The sequence below is a fragment of the Arvicola amphibius genome, chromosome 4 (genome assembly GCF_903992535.2).
Source record: "Arvicola amphibius chromosome 4, mArvAmp1.2, whole genome shotgun sequence".
NCBI classification, from domain to species: Eukaryota; Metazoa; Chordata; class Mammalia; order Rodentia; family Cricetidae; genus Arvicola; species Arvicola amphibius.
Window position 1 is genome coordinate 27,503,327 of NC_052050.1, and position 25,097 is coordinate 27,528,423.

Here is a 25,097-nt window from a genome sequence, read left to right on the forward strand (position 1 = left end):
CCCTGTAAAATCAAAAATAAGTTCCTATTCCAAGAGGGAAGAGCCAGGGAACAACCACAATCAAATAAAAGTAAAATAAAGATTCAACAGAAAAAAATTAAATCCTGTAACTCAATGAGTGGAATCTGGGATTCACTCATAGTCTTCTGGGTTCCAAAGAGTTTGGGAAGATCCACTTCTCTGGTTTTGCTATTCTCTGCACACACAGCTTGTCTGGAAGGCTCAAGCTGGCTCCAAGTTACATCCGCTACTATCTTTTAATGGCTGTCCATTGTCCTGGAGTCTACAATACGCTGGGGCCTTCACTATAGCTGCACACCTTCACTAATGGCCTCTCCTGGACTCTTTTCAGGGACTAACCCTGCCACATAGTGTCTAGCCTCAGCCTCTCTCTACAACCCCTCCAATCTTTTCACACAACTGAGGCTGTACCTTCAACAATGACCTCTTGTGGCCTCCCTTCAGGGACTCCAACACTAACAAATAGGGACAAGCCTATGATCTCCATGAACCCCCTCATGCCTTCAAAATCAGTACTATGTGGGAAACTTACACATTACCAAGTTCAGCTGCCAACTTAACATACAGCCTTGTACCTACGGATCATCGCAGCTTCTGTGTGCTGGTCATGAGGAAATACTTCCCAGAAGATTTCACCTCAATGATGCTGATTTCTTGTTAGTCACAGCAGTTTTTTACTGTTGCAGATAGTTTCAACTGTGTCAGTGAAACAAAGGTGCAGTTTTCAGCGGCACTAGTTTCTTGTTAGTCACAGCTGATTCTTCAGCCCCAGCTAATCAGAAACCACATATTCGTTGTTTATTTTTCAAGACAGGGTTTCTCTGAATTGCCCTGGCTGTCCTGGAACTCACTCTGTAGACCAGGCTATCTTCGAACTAAAAGCACCTGTCTCTGCCTCCCAAGTGTTACGACTAAAGGCATGCTCCGCCACCACCCAGCAAAACCAGATTCTCAATTCAAATATATCACACAAGCAGCTCTGATGGAAAATTTGTGGTACTCCCAAACTTTTCTTGACACATCACAAACCAAGTCTCTACTGTCTGCATTGCTCTCAGCATTCTTATCCTCCAAATTCTCTTAACAGTTCATTAAGCTCTGAGCACTCAACATTCTAGCCCAACATTCCAAACTCTTTCATGATCCTCCCCAAAACAACACAGCCAAGTCTGTCACTGCAATACCTCATAAGCCTTGTACTAGTTTGCTTTTTATTGCTATGACAAAACACCACAACAAAAGCAACTTGGAGGGAAAGGGTTTATCTGAATTACTCAGCCCAATTACAGTCATCATGAAGGGAAGTCAGCGCAGGAACTCCAAGCAGAGGTCATGGAGGAATGCTGCTTACTGGCTTGCTCGCCATGGCTTCATCAGCTTATTTTGTTATATAACCCAGGGGTGGCAGAAATAGACATAGATATAACAACAACAAAAAAAGGGTCAATGGTAATTCGTGGTCCACATCTACAGTTCCAGCACCCACAAAGTTGAAGTTAGTGCTCAAACTGTTGAGTGTGGTGGCAATGGAATATACCTGTAATCCCAGCACCTGAGAAGGGATGGAAGGTGGGAGCAGATTCCAAGATCAAGGCCAACTAGGGCTAGAATAGTGAAACCATGTCTCAAAGCAAGAAATAAAACTACTTTTAATATTTGTCAAAAAATTCTTCCTTCCCTCTATAGAATATAATTAAAACAGTTTTATAAAATCTTGGAATTAAAATGCAAATATGATAATGAATGCCTGAAGAAAGAAATGAGAACGGATGGATCCCACAGAACATAACAATTCCAAAACGCCGAGTGTGTTCACCAAGCTAGAAAAGAACACCTAGGACAACGAAAAGGTCACAATTTAAGATACTCAAACTTTCTCCTATATTGAGTACTTAAGTATGTTTTAAGGCATAGGCAGATGGATCTCGAGGCCAACCTGGTCTACAAAGCAAGTTCCAGGACAGTCAAGCCATTACACAAAGAAATCCTGTCTTGAAAAACCAAACAACAAAGTTTTGTTTACACTTATTAGAGAGGAGGACAAACAGTTTTGTTTTTGTTTGTTGCTTTTAGTGATAAGACGGCTAATGTACCTAAAGGGGGAAGGGGAGGCCACTGCATCTACCTTTTTGTGGGAAAGCAACCGTTTCTCCTCTCAATGTGAGACAAATCATTAGACAAAAAATTTGATTTCAGAGGCTGGAAAGACTTTTCAGAAGTTAAGAGCACTTGCTTCTCTTGCAGAGGACCAAGGTTGGTTTCCAGTACCTACATGGTGGCAGTTAATCCGACATCCTCCCTCAGGCACCAGGCACAAAAGTGGTGCATATACGTATTATCAAGGCACTCAAACACACATAATATTTTTAATTTAATGCAATCTTAAGCATTTTATAATTTTTGCTCAAATTTCTTATAACAGAAACAGACAACTTGATGTCTAAAAGAATCTTAGATAAGCAATTCCCCCCCCCCCCCCCACACACACCTTTTGTTTTTTTGTTTTTCAAGACAGGGTTTCTCTGTGTAGTCCTGGCTATCCTGGAACTCACTCGGTAGACCAGGATGGCCTCTAACCCACAGAGATCCTCCTGCCTCTGCCTCCCCAGACTGGGATTAAAGGCATGCACTACAGAGCAACTCGCAATTCTTTTCCAATTAATTTTTTTTTCTACTGAAAACTTGATACTTTGTACAAATCAAGAAAAAAATCATTACGATAATAAAATTTAGCTTGGTTCTGCTATGTCTTTACTGTGTAATTTTAGAATACTATATAATTCCTGATGTAGAGATAAAATCAATTTAGGATTAAAATATTATCTTCTAAAATTGTTGTCTTGAATTAAAATTAAGTTGTCTTGAACATGGTGGTTTACAGCTGTATTAATACCCAGGCTGAAAGAACTGCTGTAAGTTCAAGGCCAGCATGGACTACATGAGTTCCAGAAACCTGGGCTACAAAGTAATGACTGTCTCAAAAACAAAACAGCCAAATTTTCTTGAGTATAAAATGTTCAACTCTAGGGAGGAGGAGGGGAGGAGATGGAAATTTTTAATAAAAAAATGAGGAAAAAAAAAGTTCAACTCTTAAAGTGTACCAAACTCTACAGCCACAAACTGTTCTTCCAGATGTGTGGTTCACAGTATGATTCCAGCGTATACTAGAGCCCACCACAAGATCTCTTAGGTGCTCAGCCATCTATAGCAGAGCCTACAGCAGAATCAGAAACCACTGACTTTTTAATTAACCAAGGGAGGCTGCCCAACTCTTACGTATCATCAAGCCTAAATACACGAAGTCATGGAATATAAGTCATTATTTGCTCAAGTTAGGTTTTGAAACAAAATCTCTGTTGGAAATCCATAATATCTGCTAAACAGTCCTGTGAATTTTGGGATTCTAGTGTTTGAGCTCCAAATTCTTACTGCTTTGCATTTAGCTCAGTTAGGCCTTTCTAGAGATCTAGAGCATGCACTTAGTTCCATTCTCCAATATACTTCACCTTCTGTTGTTAAAAGTTATCCATAACAACGGCAGTTTCTTAACAGCACGTATCACAGCTGCGTATGGAGGCACACACTTATAATCTAGCACTATGAAGGAAAATGTTGCAATCAGACTGACTACATATATAATGAGACCCGTCTCAGAAAAACAAAATTCAACAACAGGTGTTGGTATAAAGCCGTAATGAGTATGTGAGAAACATAATATGAAATGGGACATGGGCTGGCAATATGGCTCATTGGTGCTTGTCACCAAGCCTGATAACCCAACTTTGATCCCTAGGACCCCACATGATAGAAAAAGTAATTCTCCCAGGTTGGATATCTTCATGGACACCATGCCATGTGTGCCCTGCCCCCCAAATAATTTAAATTTAAAGAAAAAAGGGATCGTGAAGTTTCTTGTCACTTCTTTTTATAAATTCTATCATTCCTTTTTATAAATTTGTTTTAAATTTGTCCATTTTCACTAGAGAAAGGCAAAATTATCCATGAAAATTGAAATAATTTAAAAGGTCATAAATAGCATAAAATTGCATTTAAAATGAACCTAAGGGGTTGAAGAGATGGTTCAGCAATTAAGGGCACTTGCTGCTCTGGCCAGAGTTGGGTTCCTAGTATGTTTGGGTTCCTATTATTTACAATCATTCCTAATTCCAATTCTAAGGGATCTACTGCCCTTTTCTGACCTGCAAGGACATCAGGTATGACACGATACACATATATGCATGCAAGCAGGCAAATACTCACACACACAAAAATAAAGAAATCTAGATTTTTTAAAATATTTTTTTAAAATGAGATGGGCGGTGGTGGCGCACGCCTTTAATCCCAGCACTCGAGAGGCAGAGGCAGGTGAATCTCTGTGAGTATGAGGTCAGTCTAATAGTCTACAGAGCAACCCTGTCTCAAAAAACCAAAAATATTGTAAAAATAAAATCTGAAAAACGAACATTTGTTACCCCAAATTACCTTTACTTTTTCAACAAAAAGGAACTAAAGAAATTTCAGTCATTTTTCATACATACTTCAAGGCTAGTTTCTCTTATGCAGTAAACTTCAAAGCAATACAGAAACAATGGAACTGTGTGTATTTTATCACCTTCAACAAAACTGCTCCACATATGGGTATCTGCATAACAAGACAGCAGAATACTAACTACAAACAGGCGGACAGCACAACTGAAAAAGTAAGTCTAGCAGGTATCTCTGACTCAGCTTTTTCTACATATATTGATGTCATATGAGATGGGAACAAAAAGGAATTAATACTAGCACCCAGATCTCACACTTGATTCTGTGATGACAATTCCAAGCACATATTTGGTACCCTTGTCAAATGTCAGGGGAGTCACTCGCTGTAGGAGTCCACTCTTAAATGAGTATTTATGAGGAGAAAAGTATTTTACTTACTCTGGTCAGCATAGTTTTTTGCTTTAAGTTCAAGTTGTCTTGTTTGAGATTCTAGAGATTCCACTCGGGTTTGTAAATCCTTTTTTTCCTGTTCTTGAGAGTCTTCAAATTCAATGAATTTCTAATAAAGAATAATAACATACATTTTCAGTATTCAAATATCTTATATTTTCCAACACCCGTATTTCAAAGATAGCTATTAGGGGCTGGAGAGACAGTTCAAGGTTAAAAGCATTGGTTGTTCTTCCAGAGGACCCCGTTCCAATTCTAGTTCCCACACGGCAGCTAACATTCTTCTGTAACTTCAGTCCCAGGGGATTCAAAGGCACCAGGTACGTATGTGGTACACACACATGCATGCAAAAATCTCAACATGAAAACAACAATAAACAAGAGCTGGCAATATGACTCAATAAAGCCATCTACCACCAAGCCTGACAACCTGAATTTGATTCCCGGAACCCTCATGGTAGGAGGAGAAAATTAACTCCTGAAATTTGTCCCTTGACCTGTGCATGTAAACTATCACACACAAAATAAATTTTAAAAAAGTTGTACAGCTGGAGAGATGGCTCAGAGGTTAAGAGCACTGGCTGTTCTTGCTGAGGTCCTGAGTTCAATTCCCAGCAACCACATGGTGGTTCACAACCATTCATAATGAGATCTGGTGCCCTTTTCTGGGCTGCAGACATATATGCAGATAGAACACTGTACATTAAAAAAAAATCTTTAAAAAAATAATTGTACTTGTGTGTATGCATAAAGCAGTATCTAAGATATCTCAAAAATCATGAATTCGGTTGATTTTAAACTTTTCTAAAAATTATACCAAAGTAAAAATTCAACAATTTATTTAGTAAGGTGCTATCATTTCACAAAGCAGACATCCAAAGGAAATACACATATCCCACTACAACTAAATCTTTTTGCAATTCATTGAGTTGATAACAAATCTTTAATCCATAGTATATACAGAAGATAAAAAAATAACAGAATAATTCATATTTGCTAAGTGATTGTTTAACAAGAGATATTGGGGTTGGGGTATAGTTCACTGGTGTTGTGCTTGCCTAACATATAGGAGGTAGGGGTTCTACTTCCAGCACTGCAAAATAAATAAATATGAAAGATCAACAATAAGTAATTTTGTGGATTTATCTAATGATGTAGGTTTCCATTCAAAAAAGAACCTGGGCTAGAAATAACACTACCAATCAAATATAATTTAAGAAAAGATTAGTTAAATGAAATCACTAAATCTCACTCTCCTTAACTGTTACATCAGCAGTGTCTGACAACCAGTTTCTTCTTTCTGTTTGGCTTTTCTTGTTTCCCTTCTATCTTCTGGTTGCTCTTTCTTGGTAGTCTTTACTAGTTACTTCTCAATTTCTTCACACTTAAGTACTCTATCCTTGCCGGGCGGTGGTGGCGCTCGCCTTTAATCCCAGCACTCGGGAGGCAGAGGCAGGCGGATCTCTGTGAGTTCGAGACCAGCCTGGTCTACAAGAGCTAGTTCCAGGACAGGCTCCAAAGCCACAGAGAAACCCTGTCTCGAAAAACCAAAAAAAAAAAAAAAAGTACTCTATCCTTGGACACATTTTTCTGTTCCATTTATTTGTTATAATTTTTAAAACTCACATAAGTTCTTGTACATGTGTCATTGCATGTGTGTTGGAGGTTGGAGAACAATGTTGTGGAGTTTCTTCTCTCCTTCCACCTTTAGATGGGTTTTAGGTCTGGAACCCAGGTCTCCAGCTTGCATTGTTGAGAAGCAATGCCTTTATCCACTAAGCTATCTTAATAGCCCTGTAAATTGTTTTTTGAAGTGGGACCTTACTAATGTTGCCCAGGTGGCCTAAAGCTCACAATCCTCCTGCCTCAGCCTCCCTCCTAAGGAGGTGGGATTACAGTGTGTGCCATAGCAACTGGCTTCCTACTTGTTCACGGTGTAGCTCTGTGTGTGTGTGTGTGAGTGTGTGTGTGTGTGTGTGTGTGTGTGAGAGAGAGAGAGAGAGAGAGAGAGAGAGAGAGAGAGAGAGAGAGCGAGCACATGTATGTTCATGTGTGAAGGCAGGTGCACCTATGGAAGTCAAAGGACAACTTCAGGTATTGGTTCAGGACAATGTTTTGTTGTTGTTGTTGTTCACTACTGTTTGGTGACAGGCTAGCTGACCCATCAGCCTCGAGGGATTCTTTTGTGTATGAACCTGTCTCACTATAGGAACATTGGTATTACCAACCTGTACTATCTTACCTGATTTTATGTGGGCTCTTGGGATTCAAACTCAGGTCCTTATACTTGGTGTGCAGTGTTCTGCCTGCATGTTGCCTGCATGCCAGAGGAGAGCACCAGAACTCATTATAGATGGTTGTGAGTCACTCTGTGGTTGCTGGGAATTGAACTCTGCACTTCTGGAAGAGCAGCCAGTGCTCTTAAGATCTGAGCCATCTCTCCAGCCAGAGCTCATCTATTTACATTGCTTTAAATAATAACTATATGCTGACAGCTTCTAAATTTCTGTATTACAAACCTAAACTTCAAATGTGTATGTTTACAGCCTATTTACATAGCAACATCATTTAGATTCTAATAAACACACCTCAAACTTAGCGTGTTAAAACCTACCTGATCCTCTCTTGATTTCTGGTTCATTAAGTGACTGTAATCATGCCTAAAACTCTAGGGTCAACTTTGACACTTCTCTTTCCTTAATAGTTCTTATCAGATCTATTGGCAAATCTGTCTCGTATGTGACCCCTTTTCATTTTCTCCATTACAAGCCTGATCTGTGGCACCATTTTCTACTGTATGAATTATTGCTCTAGCATAGATCTACTGAATGGTCTCTTCACTTTCTCCCTGATCCTCTACAATGCAGAATAGTGAAGTGCATCCTTTCAAAGCAAGTCAGACTTTCTCTTCTGCTCAAAACCTGATAGTTTAAATTATCTACCACACCCCTTACAATGGGCCTCTTGGAACCCACACAACCTTTTCCCACCATCTTCCTATTTGTTTGATATCAAGCTCCTTGTGAGTGTCTGTAGTATTCTGAAGCTTAGTAGTATTGTTATTTGGAATTCTCCTTCCCAGATAACCAATGGTTTGCTCCCTCTTTACTTGCCCTTCATGCCTTTGTTCAGACATCACCTTCTTACTGAAACCTTCCTCGTCTTCCTATTTACGCTCCTTACTCTTCTTCAGACCAATTATTCCCAAACCCCATACTAAATATTTTAATAATTTACCTTATGTAAATTACATAGTAATATGTGCCTGTCCTTGCCACAATGTAGGTTTCATAAAGGCATTGTTGTACACACAGATATAACACCAGTGAGAAAAGTAATGACAGCATACAGCAGGTTTCAAATGTTTGTTAAGCAAATCAGTAACAAAAGTTGCAGAGTAAAAACTGAAATTTACATAGAAAATGTTATAAATTACAAACAGAAACCTTATGGTTTATTAGCTGAGGAGTATAGCTCAATGGTAGAGTACTTTCCACAGAACCAACCAAAAACAAATCAAAAAATCAAAGAACCACAAACATGAAAAGAGGAAAATTAAGTTTCACTAAATACACTCTGATTCCCACTAGTCCCTTCTTTTCTTCAAGTACTCCCCTTCTGTTTTCATGCCACATGAGTGTGTATGCGGTTAAGTTCATGTTCTGCTGGATAATCTGAGTTTCTTCCTCCTATTCTTTCCTTCCCTGACTTCCTCATCTCCTCTCCTCCAGATCTCTTCCTTTTCCCTCACAGTCCCCTTAGAGTTTCACCTCAGAGATCTGTACATATGTACATATTCACATTTAAATCTAGATTTCACAAATGAAATCTTGAGATATTTATCTCTGTGACTCTGCTTATTTCACTTAACATTATCTTCAGTTCCACATTTCCTGAAAATGACAATTTCATTCTTCTTTATGGCCAAATAAAACTATATTTTACACACACACACACACACACACACACACACACACACACACACACACATTTTCTTATATTTTCATCTACTGACTTGTTCCATAGCTTGGTTATTATAACTGGTACAACCGGTATAACAATAAACATTCATTAGATTTAAAATGTTTTTTGTTTGTTTGTTTGTTTTTTGAGACAAGGTTTCTCTGTAGCTTTGGAGCCTGTCTTAGAACTCACTCTGTAGACCAGGCTGTCTTTGAACTCACAGAGATCTACCTGCCTCTGCCTTCCAGGTGCTCGGATTAAAGGCTTTTTGTGCCACCACCACACAGCCTAAAGTGCCATTTTTTAATCTTTTACTAAATTTATTAATCCTTACATGTTTTCTTTTCTCTTATTCTCTATTTTGTTTGTTTGAGGCAAGACCTAACTCTGCAGCCCTTGATGACACAGAACTACTATATAGTGCAAGCTGGCCTCACACTTGAGGTAGGTCCATTGATTCAGCCTTACAAGTGCCAGGACTGTAAACACAAGCTACCACACCTAACTCAAGCTTTTTTAACCACAACAGAAACACTGTTTTCTGTCTACACACAATGTCCTCCTATGAGAAAATTTCTCTCGTTTCATGGTAATTCTCTTCAGTCCATGCAATCTGATTGGTAGTGATTCCATCTCCCTAGGGAGAGATGAACCAGACTGCCCAAAGTCCTTTCTGGAACACTGGTCGATTATTAGGGAAAATACAACCTGTTTTTTAAAAAAATATATTATTATTATTGTTGTTGTTATAATTACTGGTGTCTGTGTGTGTGTGTGTGTGTGTGTGTGTGTGTATGTGTATGAGACATATGGAAGAGGGAGCTCACATATGTCACAGAATGCAGAGGCCAGAGAAATTAGTGTAATCAATTCTTTCTTTCTACCTTTTCCTAGATTACAGAGATCAAATTCAAATTGAAAAGTTTATTGCAAGCTGGGCAGTGGTGGTGCACACCTTTAATCCCAGAACTCTGGAGGCAGAGGCAGGCAGATCTCTGTGAGTTCAGGACCAGTCTGGTCTACAAGAGCTAGTTCCAGGGTTGGAGAGATGGCTCAGAGGTTAAGAGCACTGACTGCTCTTCTGGAGGACCTGAGTTCAATTCCCAGCAACTACATGGTGGCTCACAACTATCTGTACTGAGATCTGGCGCCCTCCTCTGGCGTGTGGGCATACATCGAGGCAGAATGTTGTATACATAATAAATAAATAAATCTTAAAAAAAGAGCTAGTTCCAGGAAAGGCTCCAAAGTTACAGAGAAAACCAAAAGAAAAAGAGAAAAAAGAAAAAGAAAAGCTTATTGCAGCAAGTGATGAGCCATCTCACCAGCCCTATAATTCTTATAATTTGTATATAACATCATTTTGTCAAAAATAAAATAGGATTTTAGAAGATTCCTTCTAATTCAAGTTGTTATATGCCACCATACCTGGAAGCCAGAGACATCTTAAAAAAAGAAACAACTCTAAATAGATACTTATGTTTAAGGACCTTTGTAACTGAGTTAATATGACTTACCATCTTTCTAATGGCATGATTTTCTGAAGTTGGACACCCTGAAATATACTTGGCTCCTAGCATCAGAACAATAATAGTGAAGTTAGAGATTTGACAAAATCATGGTGAGAAGGAAGCAGTTTTTCTATTTACTAAATGACTAATGACTACCTCTGGAAATTCTGGCTTTCCACCCCAGCATAACAGAGTTTGCTGAACACCTACAATATGCTAAAGCATAAAACCTCTCCCCATTCCTCTCTGCCTCTGTCTCTCTCATACATTCTTTTAAGCAAGACAGGCAGACAATAAGGGCTGGTGAATGGAAATCTTCTATATGTTAAATAGATACATCTTCATTAGACACCCTTTTCCATCTTAACAGCTACCAGGCCAGCAACAATATTGATGTAACGTCAGACAGAAGACTCCTGGGATCAACCAGACACTGCAAAAAAAAAAAAAAAAAAAAGTGGACAATACCAACTTATGTCAGGATCTAAAGAAGAATCAGCTTGGTGATGAAGCAAAATGCTCTGTGTCCAGATGGCTCATAGGGACTGTTTTGCCCTACTGTTCTACAGAAAAACAAATGAATTCTTTGAAAAGGCAAACTCCCAAAGTTTAAAAAGAAAAAATCCTTAGAGGCTGCTGTTCTCTGGTGTAAGATACAGGAGGCCAGCAAAGGTTGGAGAGCCCTTTAAATAGTACTTTGAGTATAGCAATTGTCTAAAAACTAGCACCACTAAATAACAGGCTTACTTGCTTCCAGACAGCCTCCAAGACAAAACACCCTTACTTAGTCTGTAGAGCAGGGGGAAGAAATTATTTCCATTTTTAGTTAATTCCACACAAGCATGAAATATATCATACAACAACAAAGAAGAATCTCAGAATATCAAAACCCATCTCAGAGAACTGGGGAGGTAGTGAGCAAAGTGCTCATTGCATAAACCTGAGGACCTGTGTTCAGATGCTCAGAACTCACAAGAACACCAAGTGCAGAAATTCACGAGACAAGCGATACTCAGAGCTCACTGGTCAGACAGTCTAGACCAATCAGTGAGCTTCAAATTCAGTGAGAAAGTCCTCAAAAGACAAGTCAGAATTTATATTGCTTCAACTAATGTATAACACCTTTCCCCCCAAAAGAGTTTCTGGGTGTGTGTGTGTGTGTATGTGTGTATGTGTGTGTCTGTGTGTATCTGTGTGTGTGTTAATTATTTATTTATTATGTATACTGTGTTCTGTCTGCATGCGTGCCTGAGGAGGGCTCCAGATCTCATTACAGGTGGTGGTGAGTCACCATGTGGTTGCTGGGAATTGAACTCAGGACCTCTGGAAGAGCAGTCAGGCTGAGCCATCTTTCCAGCCTGTATGTTTGTTTTTATACTGGGGAATTTTAAAAAATGTTTTAGTAAGATTTTTGCTTCAGTATCTTTAGGGAAAAAAATCCTAAACTCTGGTGCTATACACAAACAAAAAAGGTGGAGAATGAAGAGGAAGACAGCAACCTCTGACATCAGAGGCCACTAGCCTCTGACCTACACACACACACACACACACACACACGTAAAAAAGTGAGACAATGACTACACATTAAAGAAACTTTAAAAGAATAATTGTATGGGTCACTGTTTTGGATTTGGACTGAAATATCAACTACACATAATTACATTTATTGGACAATGGGGGAAATGTAGACTGATGAACTAACTGTATGGATCCAGCCATGGTGGTTGGGTTGTCCGAATGAAGATGGTCCTCACAGGCTCATATATTTGAATGCTTTGTCATTGGGAGTGGAACTGTTTGGAAAAGGATTACAAAGATTAGGAGGTATGGTCTTATTGGCGGAAATGTGTCAAAGTGTGGACTTTGAAGTTTCAAAAGCCCATGTCAGGCTCAAACTCTCTTCTCTCTCTCTCTCTTTCCAGCTAGTTCTCAGCTACTGCTCCAGTGACATGTGTGTAGCCATGCTACCCACCCTGATGAAAATGGACTAATAACCCTCTGAAACTGTATCAAGTCTCCAATGTTTTCCAACAAAAAAGTTGCCTTGGTCATGGCATCTCTTCACAGCAAAAGAAGAGTGACTAAGAAAGTAGCACTTACCTGTAATCCCGGCACTACGGAAGCTGAGCCTGAAGGATTCTACTGTGTTTGAAGCCAGTTTAGGCTGCATAGTGAGTTTTAAGTTAACACCGACTATTGACTTAGACCTTGTCTCAAGAAACAAAAACGAAAACCAACAGTATACAGGTTGTGCCTAGTGCGAAAGGCCTACAGTTTCAGTTGCCAAAGAGTGTGAGACTAGAAGAATACAAGTTCAAGTAAACCTTGTTCTGTGGTACACAGTGAATTCAAGGCCAGACAGGGCCATTTACTGAGAATCTGTCTAAAACTAGGAAAAAAAGAAAAGAGAAAAAGGTACTTGGGAAATACCTTAGTGGCAGACTGTTTGCCTACCATGTTCATTCAAGGCCCTGGACTGAGCCCAGGTACATAACCCAAACCAAACAATAACACTCTACTATTAACAATAATCATTTCATGTCTAAACTTGTAGGCCTGATAAATGGTACAAGTTATTGTTTTTATACCCTAGAGACACATCAATATGTAGTCTTTGGTAAACTTTTATAGTGGAGTTGAGCTTAGTACCACATACCTATAATCCCAGCACTGGGGAATTTGAGGCCAACATGAGTTACATAATGAGACACTGTCTCGAAAAATTATAGTGGAGATATAAAATATAGTGAGTAGAGGCCCACATAAGGGAATATTAATTTGATGTTAAATTGTTGAAGTTACCAGGTGATGACACATGCCTATAATTATAGCATTTGGGAGGTAGTGACAGTCGGATCTGAGTTCCAGGTCAGCCTGATCTACAACCTGGGCACACAGAGAAATCCTAATCCAAACCAAAGCAAAATAAAAAGCCTGTTGAAGTCAGTCAGATGTGTTGGCACATGCCTTTATCCCAGTACTTTGGCCAGGCAGTGGTGGCGCATAATCCCAGTACTTCAGAGGCTAAAATAGGCGATCTCTGTGAGTTCAAGGACAGCCTACTCTACAGAGTGAGTTTCAGGATAGACAGGGCCACTTAGAGAAACTCTGTCTTGAAAAATAAACCCAAACAAAAAATCCCAGCACTCTGAAGGCAGAGGCAAGTAGATCTCTGAGTTCAAGGACAATCTGGTCTATAAAGTGAGTTCCAGGACAGTTGAAGCTACTTGGTGAGACCCTGTTTAAAAAAACAAAACAAAACAAAGAAAGATAATTAATGGTTATTAGACACTTGAAACTACAACCTGAAAACAAGAGAGACCAAAACTATTAGAAGAGTGGGAAGGGAATTCTGAGGAAAACAGACAAAGCAGGGACAAATGAAAACTATAATTAATATAGTCAAAGACAGGGAAAAGTCACTGTTCCCACAGAACCAGAACAATAGGCTAATTTTAAAAGAGGGAGGGGAAGAGAAAACAAGAATAAGGAGCTCTCAAAAATCTAAAGTACAAAGAAGAACCAAACACTTTTTCTCTCTTAAAAACTATACCTTAGAGTAACCAGTTGATAACAAGAAATACATCTTTATAAGAAAGCCTAGCTATCATGTGCTGAAGGAAAGTAAGTTAGAATAGCACCATTTCCCAATCCTCAACAAACTAACAAGAAACAACTTAGTTACTATTCAGTTTTCTGGCTGTCTCATAAACATTTTTACAATCAGTACTTTAAACCAGATTTTCCAATCCCTTTCACCTGAAATGGAAATTCTATGCCAGGCCAGGCTTGATGGTGAATGTCTTTAATCCCAGTACTCAGGGGGCAGAGGCAGGTGCATTCAGAACAAGTTCCAGAACAGCCAGGGCTACACAGAAAAGCTGTCTCAAGCAACCACAAAGAAATAGAAATCCCTGTACTTCTTTGACAAGCAATGTAGCCATATCTAATTAAATTTACAAACAATATTCTAAAACCTAGAATCCAGCTTCTTTTGGAAGCACTTATGAATTCAAATATGTTATTACAGAAATAATTGTGGGTTATAATGTAATGATAAAGAAAATAGCTTTCATTATCAGAGAAGTGGAGTCAGGCATGGAAGTACATGTCAGTAATCCCACACTTAGGAAGTAGAGGATCACCAGTTACAAGCCAACTTGGACTACACACGTAAAGACTATTTTGTTTGTTTAAAAAATGGGGGAGAGAATTGCTGGACAGATGGTTCAGTGGTTAAGGTGCTGTTGCTTTTCCTGAGTACTCAAGATTCAATATCCAGAATTCACATGGCAGCTCACAACTGCCTGGAGCTCTGTTCCCAGGATATCTGATGCCTTCTACAGGCCTCCACAGGTACTGCAAACTCACAGTGCACAGGAAAAAGTGCAGGCAAAAAAATAAAAATAAAATCTAAAAAACAAACAAACAAACAAAAAAAGGTATAGGGCCAGTGAAGCGGCTCCGTGGGAAAAGGCACTTGCCAACAAGCACGATCACCTGAGCTCAATTCCCAGGACTAACGCCATGGAAGAAGAGAACCAATGTCTTCAAGTTGCCCTCTAACTTCCACATGGGATGTGCCATGGGTTAGTGACAGTCAGAGAAGCAGGTGAAAGAGAAGAAGTGATGCTGAGAGACACGCAACTTGGCTGTACTGAGATAAAGGGCCAGTGTGAGGGCTCAGTGGTAAAGGAGCTTTCCACTAATCCTAGCAACTTAAATTTTGTCTTTGGAAGCCGCATGACTGACTCCCCCAAGTTGTCCTCTCATCTCCACAAACAAGTCTTGCACTCTCACATGTGCGCACACACAATAAAATGTAATAAATAGCAAATAATAAAACAAAACCCACAGAAAAAGGACGGTAATATTTTGAAATGATAAATCTGTAATGTTAGCACTTTGTCCTATTTAAATAGTTCTTCATAGCTGGAGAGAGGGCTCAGCAGTTAAGAGTACTTGATTGCAGCCGGGTGCTGGTAGTACATGCCTTTAATCCCAGCTCTCTGAAGGCAGACACAAGCAGATCTCTGAGTCTGAGGCCAGTCTGGTCTACAGAGTGAATCCCAGGTAGCTAGGGCTACAAGGAGAAACCCTGTCTCAAACAACCTAAAAAACCTTTTTAAAAAAATGCTGGAGAGATGGCTCAGAGGTTAAGAACATTGCTTCCAAAGGTCCTGAGTTCAATTTCCTGAGTTCAATTCCCAACAACAACATGGTGGCTCACAACCATCTATAATATCTGGTGCCCTCTTCTGGTGTGCAGGCAAACATGCAGACAGAACACTGTATACCTAATAAATAAAAATCTAAAAAAAAAAAGGGGGGGGGACTTGGTTGTTCTGGTAGAGAACACAGGTTCAATTCCAAGCACCTATATGGTGACTCACAACTATCTGTAACTCTAGCCCCAGGAGATCCAGTGCCCTCTTCTGACCTCAGTTTTTCTGTCTATAAATAAGTCAAAAGATTTAAGTATGGAAGAACTTTTTGGAAGTTTTAGCTTAACTTGGTAGCAACAGTAAGGGACAAAAATTTGAATGCACAGAGAAAACTTTAAATGCTTAGGCTTAGTAACTTGACCTTTAAATATGTATCCATTTAACCAAAAAGACACTTATTTAGTGCCCACTGAATCCCCAGTTTGGTGGAAAAATAAAAGCACTAGGTTAGTTTGATATGATAGGTGAGGTGCTAAGAGAAGGGAAAGACACTTCGTCGTGGGAAGATATGAAACCACCATAACCCATACTTGGGACCTAAAAGGCAATCCAGAATTGCATCCTGAACAACAAATACAATCAATCAGTCAATAGGTAGAATTGGGATGGAACAATAGCTCAGCAGCTAAGCCTGAGGACTTGAGTTCAATCCTAGGAAGTCAAAAGATGTTACTTTGGAGAAGAAGTTATATGCTTTTATTTTCACAGGAAATGAGAGGCTGTGGATTCATTCCAGGTTGATATGGATCAGGTTTGATAGGAAAAGACCCCCTGAAAATCCTGGCTACAGACATAAAGAAATAAACCTAAAAAAACTACAAAACATATAATGTATATTTTACCTGCTCAAAAGTAAACAAAAAACCATCTTTGACTAACTTGTATTCAACATAGTCTATACTTATACTAATACAGGTATGTATGTTACTTCTAAAAGTTTATGTATTTTCAGAGCAAGGGGACCAAACACCACTGAAAACAAATGGCCCAGGTGATCCAGTATCTCAAAATGCCTCTGTTCTGCATTCAAAACAGCTTCAAGGCTGCTGAGATGGTCCAGCCTCACAAACTACTCCAGCCAAGATTTAACCATTATCCTGAATTTTCTCAGGGCCCCCCAAAGATGCCAATGCCCCCAGACAACAAGAAGTAGTCTAGAGAATGACACCCACATTACCAAAAGATGGTTTATGGGTGTTTATTATCATTTAAGGAGGTTTGGTTACAAATTGTAATTGGTCTTAGCAAAAAAAAAAAAAAAAAAAAAGCTAAACAAAAGATAAATTCAAAGATCTCTTTCCAAAGGAAAAGGGGGATATGATATAGGAATGATAGGAAAAAAGGGTAGATTATTGAATATACTTTAATCCAGAAAACAACTATTAATATCAAAATATTTTATGTTGGTATGGATTTGGACTTATTAATACAAATTTAAAGTTATTTTTATACTGTATGTATGTTTCTACTCTTGTTTGAGGTATTGTACCTGTATACCTCGTACCTATGAAGCTCATTTAATTATTCAATGTGAACTTTTAGTCCTTGAAAGCTATTTAGGATAATATAGAAACATGGGTTTCTATATTTGATATATAGATAGTCACTAATAACTATCAAACGTACAGTCATGTTAGTTGTAGATCCTCCATCAGTTAGTTATGTTTTCTAGATCACACAGAGATATATTTTAGGTATATAATCTTCAAACACTTCAAAGACCTACTAAATATAGAATTTAAAATGTAATAACATAAGACTTTTCTCGACAGTGAGATATGTTTGCTCCTGGCAACACCAATTTACTTCAGAGAAAATGATGGGCACTGAAGAACATCCATACAGATTTTGCTTTCTTTATAGCAAAAGCTAGTCATTTGGGGGGCGGGGGGTAAACTGCCCTTGCTTCAATAGCTGACAGTACACTATCCAAACTGGACCAGCAGGATGCAAAAAAAAAAAAAAAAAAAAAAAAAAAAAAAAAGTAACTACCAAAATTTGGTAAGACAAGGTAGGACAGTCCTTCAAAATTCCCTGTTTCTCAGAAAAGTCTGTCAAATATAGGAGGCCAGTAGGCCAATGATGGATGCCCCAATGTTACAGAACTCTGGATGACTATCCAGGCAGTCAGATATCCCTGTCATGAGGTAACATTTCATCCTTCTGGAGTCTTTGATAGAGTTGAAGACTAGATAGTCAAAAGTTTTCCTTAGTTATTATAAAAGGTAAATTAGGTATAAAACTTGAGATAAAGACAGAGAAGCCCTGTCTCAACCCCCCCCAAAAAAAGATAAGATAAATAATATTTTCTCAAATTTTGCCAAATACAAATGGACTGGATATAGTAACTGTAATTTTTACTTGATAAATTTGTTGTATATAATTTTACTATGTTAAAGTTAAAACCTTCCTTTTTAACTAGACAAAAGAGGGGAAATGCTGTGGAACAATCTTTGTACACTGTAAATATATACTGCCTTCCCTGTTTATAAAAAGCTGATTGGCTGATGGAGGGCAGTATTTTCAGGGCATAAAGAATGCCTGGAAGAAAGAGGGTAGAGTCAGAGGATTTGCCAGCCAAACACAGAGAGGAAACAGGAAGTGCGAGATGTAAGAGATGTAAAGCCACATGGCAAAATGTAGAATATAGATGGGTTAATTTAAGTTGTAAGAGCTAGTTAGGCTGGGCAGTGGTGGCACATGCCTTTAATCCCAGCACTTGGGAGGCAGAGGCAGGTGGATCTCTGTGACTTTGAGGCCAGCCTGGTCTACAAGAGCTAGTTCCAGGACAGGCACCAAAGCTACACAGAAAAACTGTCTCAAAAAAAAAAATTAAGAAAAAATTAAAAGCTGGTTAGTAACAAGCCTGGGTTATTGGGCAAGCATTTATAATTAATCATAAGTCCCTGAGTGATTATTTGGGAGTGGGCTAGCAGAAAAAAGCTAATCAGTAGTCCCAATGAAAAACACTGCTTATAAGTAGTCTGGGATACATAAGATCCTAAAAAGTAAGGCCAGTGAAATGGGTGAAAAATGCTTGCAGCATGAGGCAGTGGTCCCAAGCACCTAGGAGGCAGAGGCAGGTGGATGCCTGTGAGTTCAAGGCAGTCTAATCTACAAAGTGAGTTCCAGATCAGCCAGGACTGTCACACACAGAGAAACCCTGTCTCTAATAACCGGGAAAAAAAAAAGCTTGCTGCCAAGCCTAATGACCCTGGTTTGATTCCATAATCCTTGGAACCAACTGGGTAAATCCAAGGTCTACACCACCCATGGCTGGCAGAAGGTTTTTTCTTATTTATTTATTGGTTTGTTTGTTTGTTTGTTTTTTGAGACAGGATTTCTCTGTAGCTTTGGAGCCTGTCCTGTCCTGGTAGATAATTTTTAAAAATGGGTGGAGCTATAAAGATGACTGTGCAGTTAAAAGTGCTTGCTGCACAATCATGAAGAGTCAAGTTCAAATCCCAGCACCCACATAACAAGCAAGGTGTCACACCTATGACTGTAATTACCGCTAAGAAACTCAAGACAGAATATCACTGGGGCTTGCTAGCTCTAGGCTAGCTGAGAAAATACGCCACAGGTTCAGGAGAAACTCTACCTTAAAAGAATAGGCAGAGCCAGGTGGTGGTGGCGCACGCCTTTAAGCCTTTAATCCCAGCACTCAGGAGGCAGAGGCAGGCGGATCTCTGTGCATGTGAGGCCAGCCTGGTCTACAAGAGCTAGTTTTAGGACAGGCATCAAAGCTACAGAGAAACCCTGTCTCGAAAAACCAAAAAAAAAAAAAAAAGAATAGGCAGAAAGTGTTAGACAACACTGAAGACCTTGTTCAAGCCTCCCGTGCATATACAGACACATGCACTCACACATACTGACAAACAAAAACCAAGCCTGAAATACTGGCATGGTACATGTTTATAATACTAGAAACTTGGGAGGTAGAAGCAAGGAAGATCATTAATTCAAGATTATTCTTGACTCCATAGTGACTTCTGTTTTCCAGAAGTGAAAGGAAGCATTCCAAAATGATGCTGACCTTTTCTAAAGAATAAAGAGGTTAGAACCAGGGCTGGAGAGATGGCTTAGAGGTTAAGAGCACTGGCTGCTCTTCCAAAGGTCCTGAGTTCAATTCCCAGCAACCACATGGTGGCTCACAACCATCTATAATGTGTAAGCAGAACACAGGTATACATAATGTATACACAGAACACTGTATACATAATAAATAAATAAACCAAAAAAAAGAGGTTAGCACCAAAGTTGAGTCTTTGAAAAGAGGGGGACCAACCCTTTGTTCCACTGAAGATACAAAACAGCATTTTATTATACTTATATGAAGCATAGCTCAGGTTTAATAAAGATTTTTTTTTTTTTTTGGTTTTTCGAGACAGGGTTTCTCTGTAGCTTTGAAGCCTATCCTGGAACTAGCTCTTGTAGACCAGGCTGGTCTCGAACTCACAGAGATCCGCCTGCTAATAAAGATTTTTTTAACACATACTTAAGCACGAGGGTTAAGATGAAAAAAGTATCTGAGAAGCCGGGCGGTGGTGGCGCACGCCTTTAATCCCAGCACTCGGGAGGCAGAGGCAGGCGGATCTCTGAGTTCGAGGCCAGCCTGGTCTACAAGAGCTAGTTCCAGGACAGGCTCTAGGAACTACAGGGAAACCCTGTCTCGAAAAACCAAAAAAAAAAAAAAAAAAAAAAAAAAAAAAAAAAAAAAAAAAAAAAAAAAAAAAAAAGAAAAAAGTATCTGAGAGAGTAAGATACACCCAAGAGTATAGATGTGGGCTTCTCTAAGATTGAGTCATAGTGATGGTGGTGCATGCCTTTAATCCCAGCACTCAGGAGACGGAGGTAGGCAGATCTCTATGAGTTTGAGCCTGGTCTACAGAGTGAGTTCCAGGACAGCCAGGGATACACAGAGAAACCCTGTCTTAAAAAACCAAACCAAAAAAAAAAAAAAAAGAGTCCAACCTTTGGATCCAGGCTCTTCAAGAAAGATTCACCCATATACAGTATTTTATTTTTTAAATTTATACATTTTATTTTCATGTGTATATATGTTCCTGAGTGTATGTATGTGTACCACATGCATGCATGAGCTAGAGGATGTCACAAGAGATCATATCCTCCAGAACTGGAGCTACAGGCCAATGTGAGCAGCCATGTGGGTGCTAGAAATCTATCTGACTCACAGAATTTAGAATCACCTGAGGGATAGGCCTCCAGGAATACTGTGAATGAATATTTTGACTACATTGTTAATTAATGTTGGAAGACCCACTTTACTGTGGGCAAGAACATTCCCTAGGCAAGGCTCCTATATAAAATAGAGCAAGCTGAAACTTACAAGCATGCATTCATCCATATGATTCTGACTGTGGGATCACTGTAACCAGCCTGCTGCGGGCTCCTGCTACCTTGACTTTCTTGACATGATGGACTAATAGCCCTTTTAGGTTGCTTTTTCTTTTAATGATTTATGTGTATAAATATTTTGCCTGCATGTTATGTGTGTACACCATATTGTGAACCTGTTGCCCATGGAGGTCAGAAAAGGGCATCCGATCCCCTGAAACAGATTATGTGTGCCACCATGTGGGTGATGGGAATCAAACCTGGGTCCCACGTAAGAGCAAGTGCTCTTACCTGCTGAGCCATATCTTCAGTCCCCCTTAGGTTGCTTTTACCAGAATGGTTTATCACAGAAACAAGAAAAGAAATAGGCATTCAGGTTCACTGAAATTATAAATAAATAAATAAATAAATAAATAAATAAATAAATAAATAAATAAAGTGAAAGCAACTAAAAATGATATCTAGCATCAACCTCTGACAACTTTACCAAAAATGGTAGACTGGAAGAACTGACCTCTCACCTCTGCACATGAGCCTTGGTAAACCCATCCTCAAGCATGCTCACATAAATAAACAGTATATGTTTGAAAAATGAGCCAGACATGGTAATACACTCCTACAATTCCAGAACCCAGAAAGCTAAGACACAATTGAAACTAGCTGGGATGATAGTACAAGCTTGGAAGGCGGAGGCAAGAAGACTTCAAGTTCAAGGCTAATGTGGATACAGAGCAAAAGCAAGTTTACATGTAGAAAGAAAGAACAGGTCAGGACAAAAGGAAGAAGGTAGGGAAGAAGGAAAAGAAAAAAGAAAAGGGAGGGAGAAAAGGAGAGAGGAAGGGAGGACCTAGCCAGGTCAGGCTCTGAGGGGAAGACACTGTATGACAAGGATATAACATGAGCAAAAGCATCTGCTGTGCTTGGGTTAGAGAAAGATGCGTGGCAGAGAACTCAGAGGGAAGAGTGGCAGATGAAAGGCTTTATTAGCATTTGAAGCTGGCAAAACATATCTAAACCCTGCCTCGTGTATTTTGTTTGCTGTTATTTGGTGCTGGTGTTTAACTTTTTGTAACGCCGGGGATTGAACCCAGTTTGAATAGGCAGGCACTCTACCACTGAGCTATGTTCCAGCTCCTAAAACAGCTCCAAAGGAGTCACTGAAACAATGAACTAACCACACACACAATTCAAATAAAAGCAAAAAAGTGGAATATATTCAAATTAATTATAACCATTATGAGAGATTACATTTCTGCGTCCTTCCTGGCAATTTCTGCAGGCAAGACATTACAGTACCTCACAGACTCCTTAACATCCTCTTCGTTTCCATGCCTCCCCAAATTTCCACAAAGGGGCCAGAATTTACTTTACACTCTAGAGATAGACAGTCACCATGCTTTCAAATTACTTTGGCTGTAAATACCCTCCACGGAGCACTTCTGCTATAAGAGCATGCTCTTAATCTCTGAGTTAAAGGCATTGAGCATTCAGGAAGAGAATTAAAGAATCCACTCTGTACATTGGCCTGGAAGAGTAAACTTCTAGGGATAAGCAAAACAGCTTATCATCTTACATGAGTGCTGGTGATAAAGTAGTTTTATGTTTGTGATTTGGGAAGCGGTTCAAATAAATTTCATCAATATTCTCAATTCAAAGGCTTTTTATGGAGATTTGAAATATGTAACTTAAAAAGTATAAACCTTAAAGAAACTCAGTGAATAGCCTATTTTAAGATTATTTACTTAAGAAATTAAATAAGTAGAGTCTAGTACTTTTATTTTCTGATTCTGCACCCTGTGACAGATGGTTTTCTGGCATTTTACCTGTTTACATGGATGACAGGAATTTAAGGCTGATGAGAACACTTCGTTTTACCAGAGGTGATGGGCACATTGGGCCAGCTCTTGACCTCTGTGTATATGTGGCCCCACTCTTCCAATTGCATCCACACCATGGCAAAGGCCTATTTCAGCACCAACAAGTGGCAAGCCACTTCAAAGGCCTTGATCTGTTTTATAAACACAGCTGAGAAACTAACAGAAATTGTGATCTCATCTTTTTTTTTCAACCCTTCCCTACCTGTATATTTTGGACACACTCTTGAAATAAAGTCAATTTTGTTTGGCAAATTCAACGTCATTCTTTTAAGACAGTGGGACTGCAAAATCGAGTAGAGAGCACCACTATAATTGGAATTTCTTTAAAAAAAAGAATCGTTTGCCTGAAGAGATGCATACAACAAAAACTTTTAGAAGGTGCTGCCTACTTAATGCTAGGAAATGATCTGGCAGACAAATTTCACATCCTCCAACCGTGTCATGAATTTTCGAAAAACAACACGTGGTTCCTTCAATAATTAGTCTCCTTCAATCAACATGTATTTAGCTAGGTGTACTAGATGTCTTGGAAGTAAACAAGGAGGGTATTTTGACTGCCAAAGAAAAGTTCCTTAGAAACAATGCCAAGGCACTCAACCCGAAGGCTAAAATCCTTAACTTGCTCAAAAAGCCAGAGGATCATTTACAGCCCAGTGTTCCAAAAGGCTCACATTCAGGTGAGAGGACAAAGGTCACTGCTCAGGTGTTCGAGCTAAGAGCCAGCCAAGTGCACTTGTAAACTGCAGTATGCAAAGCAAACGCAGACAGAAGTGTTGCAACACGCACCCACACCTCCTCAACCCCGCCCCCCAGTCGTCTTTATAAATAGAGGAGGCTGTGAGGGAACTGTCCAAGGTTACCACCTGATACGAAGGGAATGCCTCGGTAAGGAGCATTCATAAAGAAAACGAATGTACTTTATGTTCTTACAGGGCACTGCTATTCGACATCTAAGCGGCCGACAAAGTGTTAAGCAAGGTACATGAGGCATAAAAATAAGGCTTCCTTCTCAAGAGGCTTTAAATGTCAAGAAGCAACTGACCGAAAGAGGGAGATCTCTAACTTCCCAAGGCAGCAGCCCCCTGGAAAGGTACCGGAGGCAGCGGAACTCATAGGCAGGACAGTACTGCCCCCCTCCTCAAAGCTAAAAGTTTAAACCGGCACCCGACAGGCCTACGGTGGTCGGAAACTTCCCTAAACAAGAAGCAACCAGACGCCCGCAAGTCTCCGCCCTCGGGCAGCCCCAGGTGTCCTCCTGCCAGGGTGTCGCTTCCTCCCCGGGCCTTCCCTGCCACTTCACCCCTCTCCTGGACACTCTCTGGCCTGCCTGGGCTTCCAGTGCCGGCCGGGGTCCCGGAGTCCCGAGAGGCCGGGGAGCATCTCCCGGGGCCCTGGCCTCAGGCCTGCCCTTCGGAGGCCACCCCGGCGCGCCCAGCGTCCACAGCCGGGCCGCGACCCCCGCCCCCGCCGCCGATGGCCCTCACCTCCTCGGCGTGCTTGCGCAGCGCCTTCTCCCGCTCGTACTGGGTGATGAGCTGCTCGTTGTCGTCCCGCAGCAGCTCCAGCTCCACCTGGTGCTCCTGGTCCTGCGCGAACACCGAGTCCAGGTTCTCCAGCACGGCCACCACCAGTGGCATCAGCTCCTTGACCACCTCCTCATCGTAGCGCCCGATAAGCCGCTCGAACTCACGGTAGATGGAGCCGGCCAGGCCGGACACCCGCTCTGACATCACGGCCCCGGAGCCGCCGGGCTCCTCCTGGTACACCACACCGTCCTCCAGCTCCATGGTGGCGGGCGGGCGGTCCCGGGCTTCGCCGGCTGAGGGGCGGCACGGGCCCGCACGGGACGGGCACGGCGGAGGCTGGGGCTGGGCCCCGCGGGATGGGGGCCGGGGCCCGGGCCGAGGAGGGGAGGGGTGGGGTAAGCGCACTCACCCCAACCGCCGCTGCACCAACTGCCGGGGCGGCCCGGCCGCGCGCGCTCCGCGTCACCCGTGAGGCGGGGCCGGCGCCGCGTCGCCCCGGTGGGCGGGGCCCCCGCGGGAGGCCAGGCGCGGCCGGGGGCGGGGCCTTGCAGCTGCGTGCGCCGGCTGTGACGCCAACACCCAGCGCCGCGCGGGTTTGAGACGCGAGGTGGAGGGAGTGACAGCGGGAGGGTGGGTTGGCTGGACGCTCCCAAAGGAAAGGGAGGGGCTCTGGAGGGTGAC

The 25,097-nt window shown here is 40.9% G+C and overlaps 1 protein-coding gene across 5 annotated transcripts in view; it reads right to left on the bottom strand.

Annotated features, from left to right (window-relative positions):
• Spag9 (sperm associated antigen 9) overlaps positions 1-24,840 on the bottom strand; it is a 131,540-nt gene extending 106,700 nt beyond the window's left edge. For 4 of the 5 annotated variants that reach the window (XM_038324969.1, XM_038324968.1, XM_038324967.1 and 1 more), the window contains exons 1-2: positions 24,375-24,840; positions 4,945-5,065 (exon numbers count right to left, since the gene is read on the bottom strand). In XM_038324969.1, the coding sequence (XP_038180897.1) occupies positions 4,945-5,065; positions 24,375-24,677 (424 nt within the window). In that variant the 5' untranslated portion in view covers positions 24,678-24,840. Of the gene's footprint in view, positions 1-4,944; positions 5,066-24,374 lie in introns of those variants that run through there. The other variant, XM_038324970.2, reaches the window with a different exon arrangement.
• Positions 24,841-25,097: the final 257 nt, after the last annotated feature.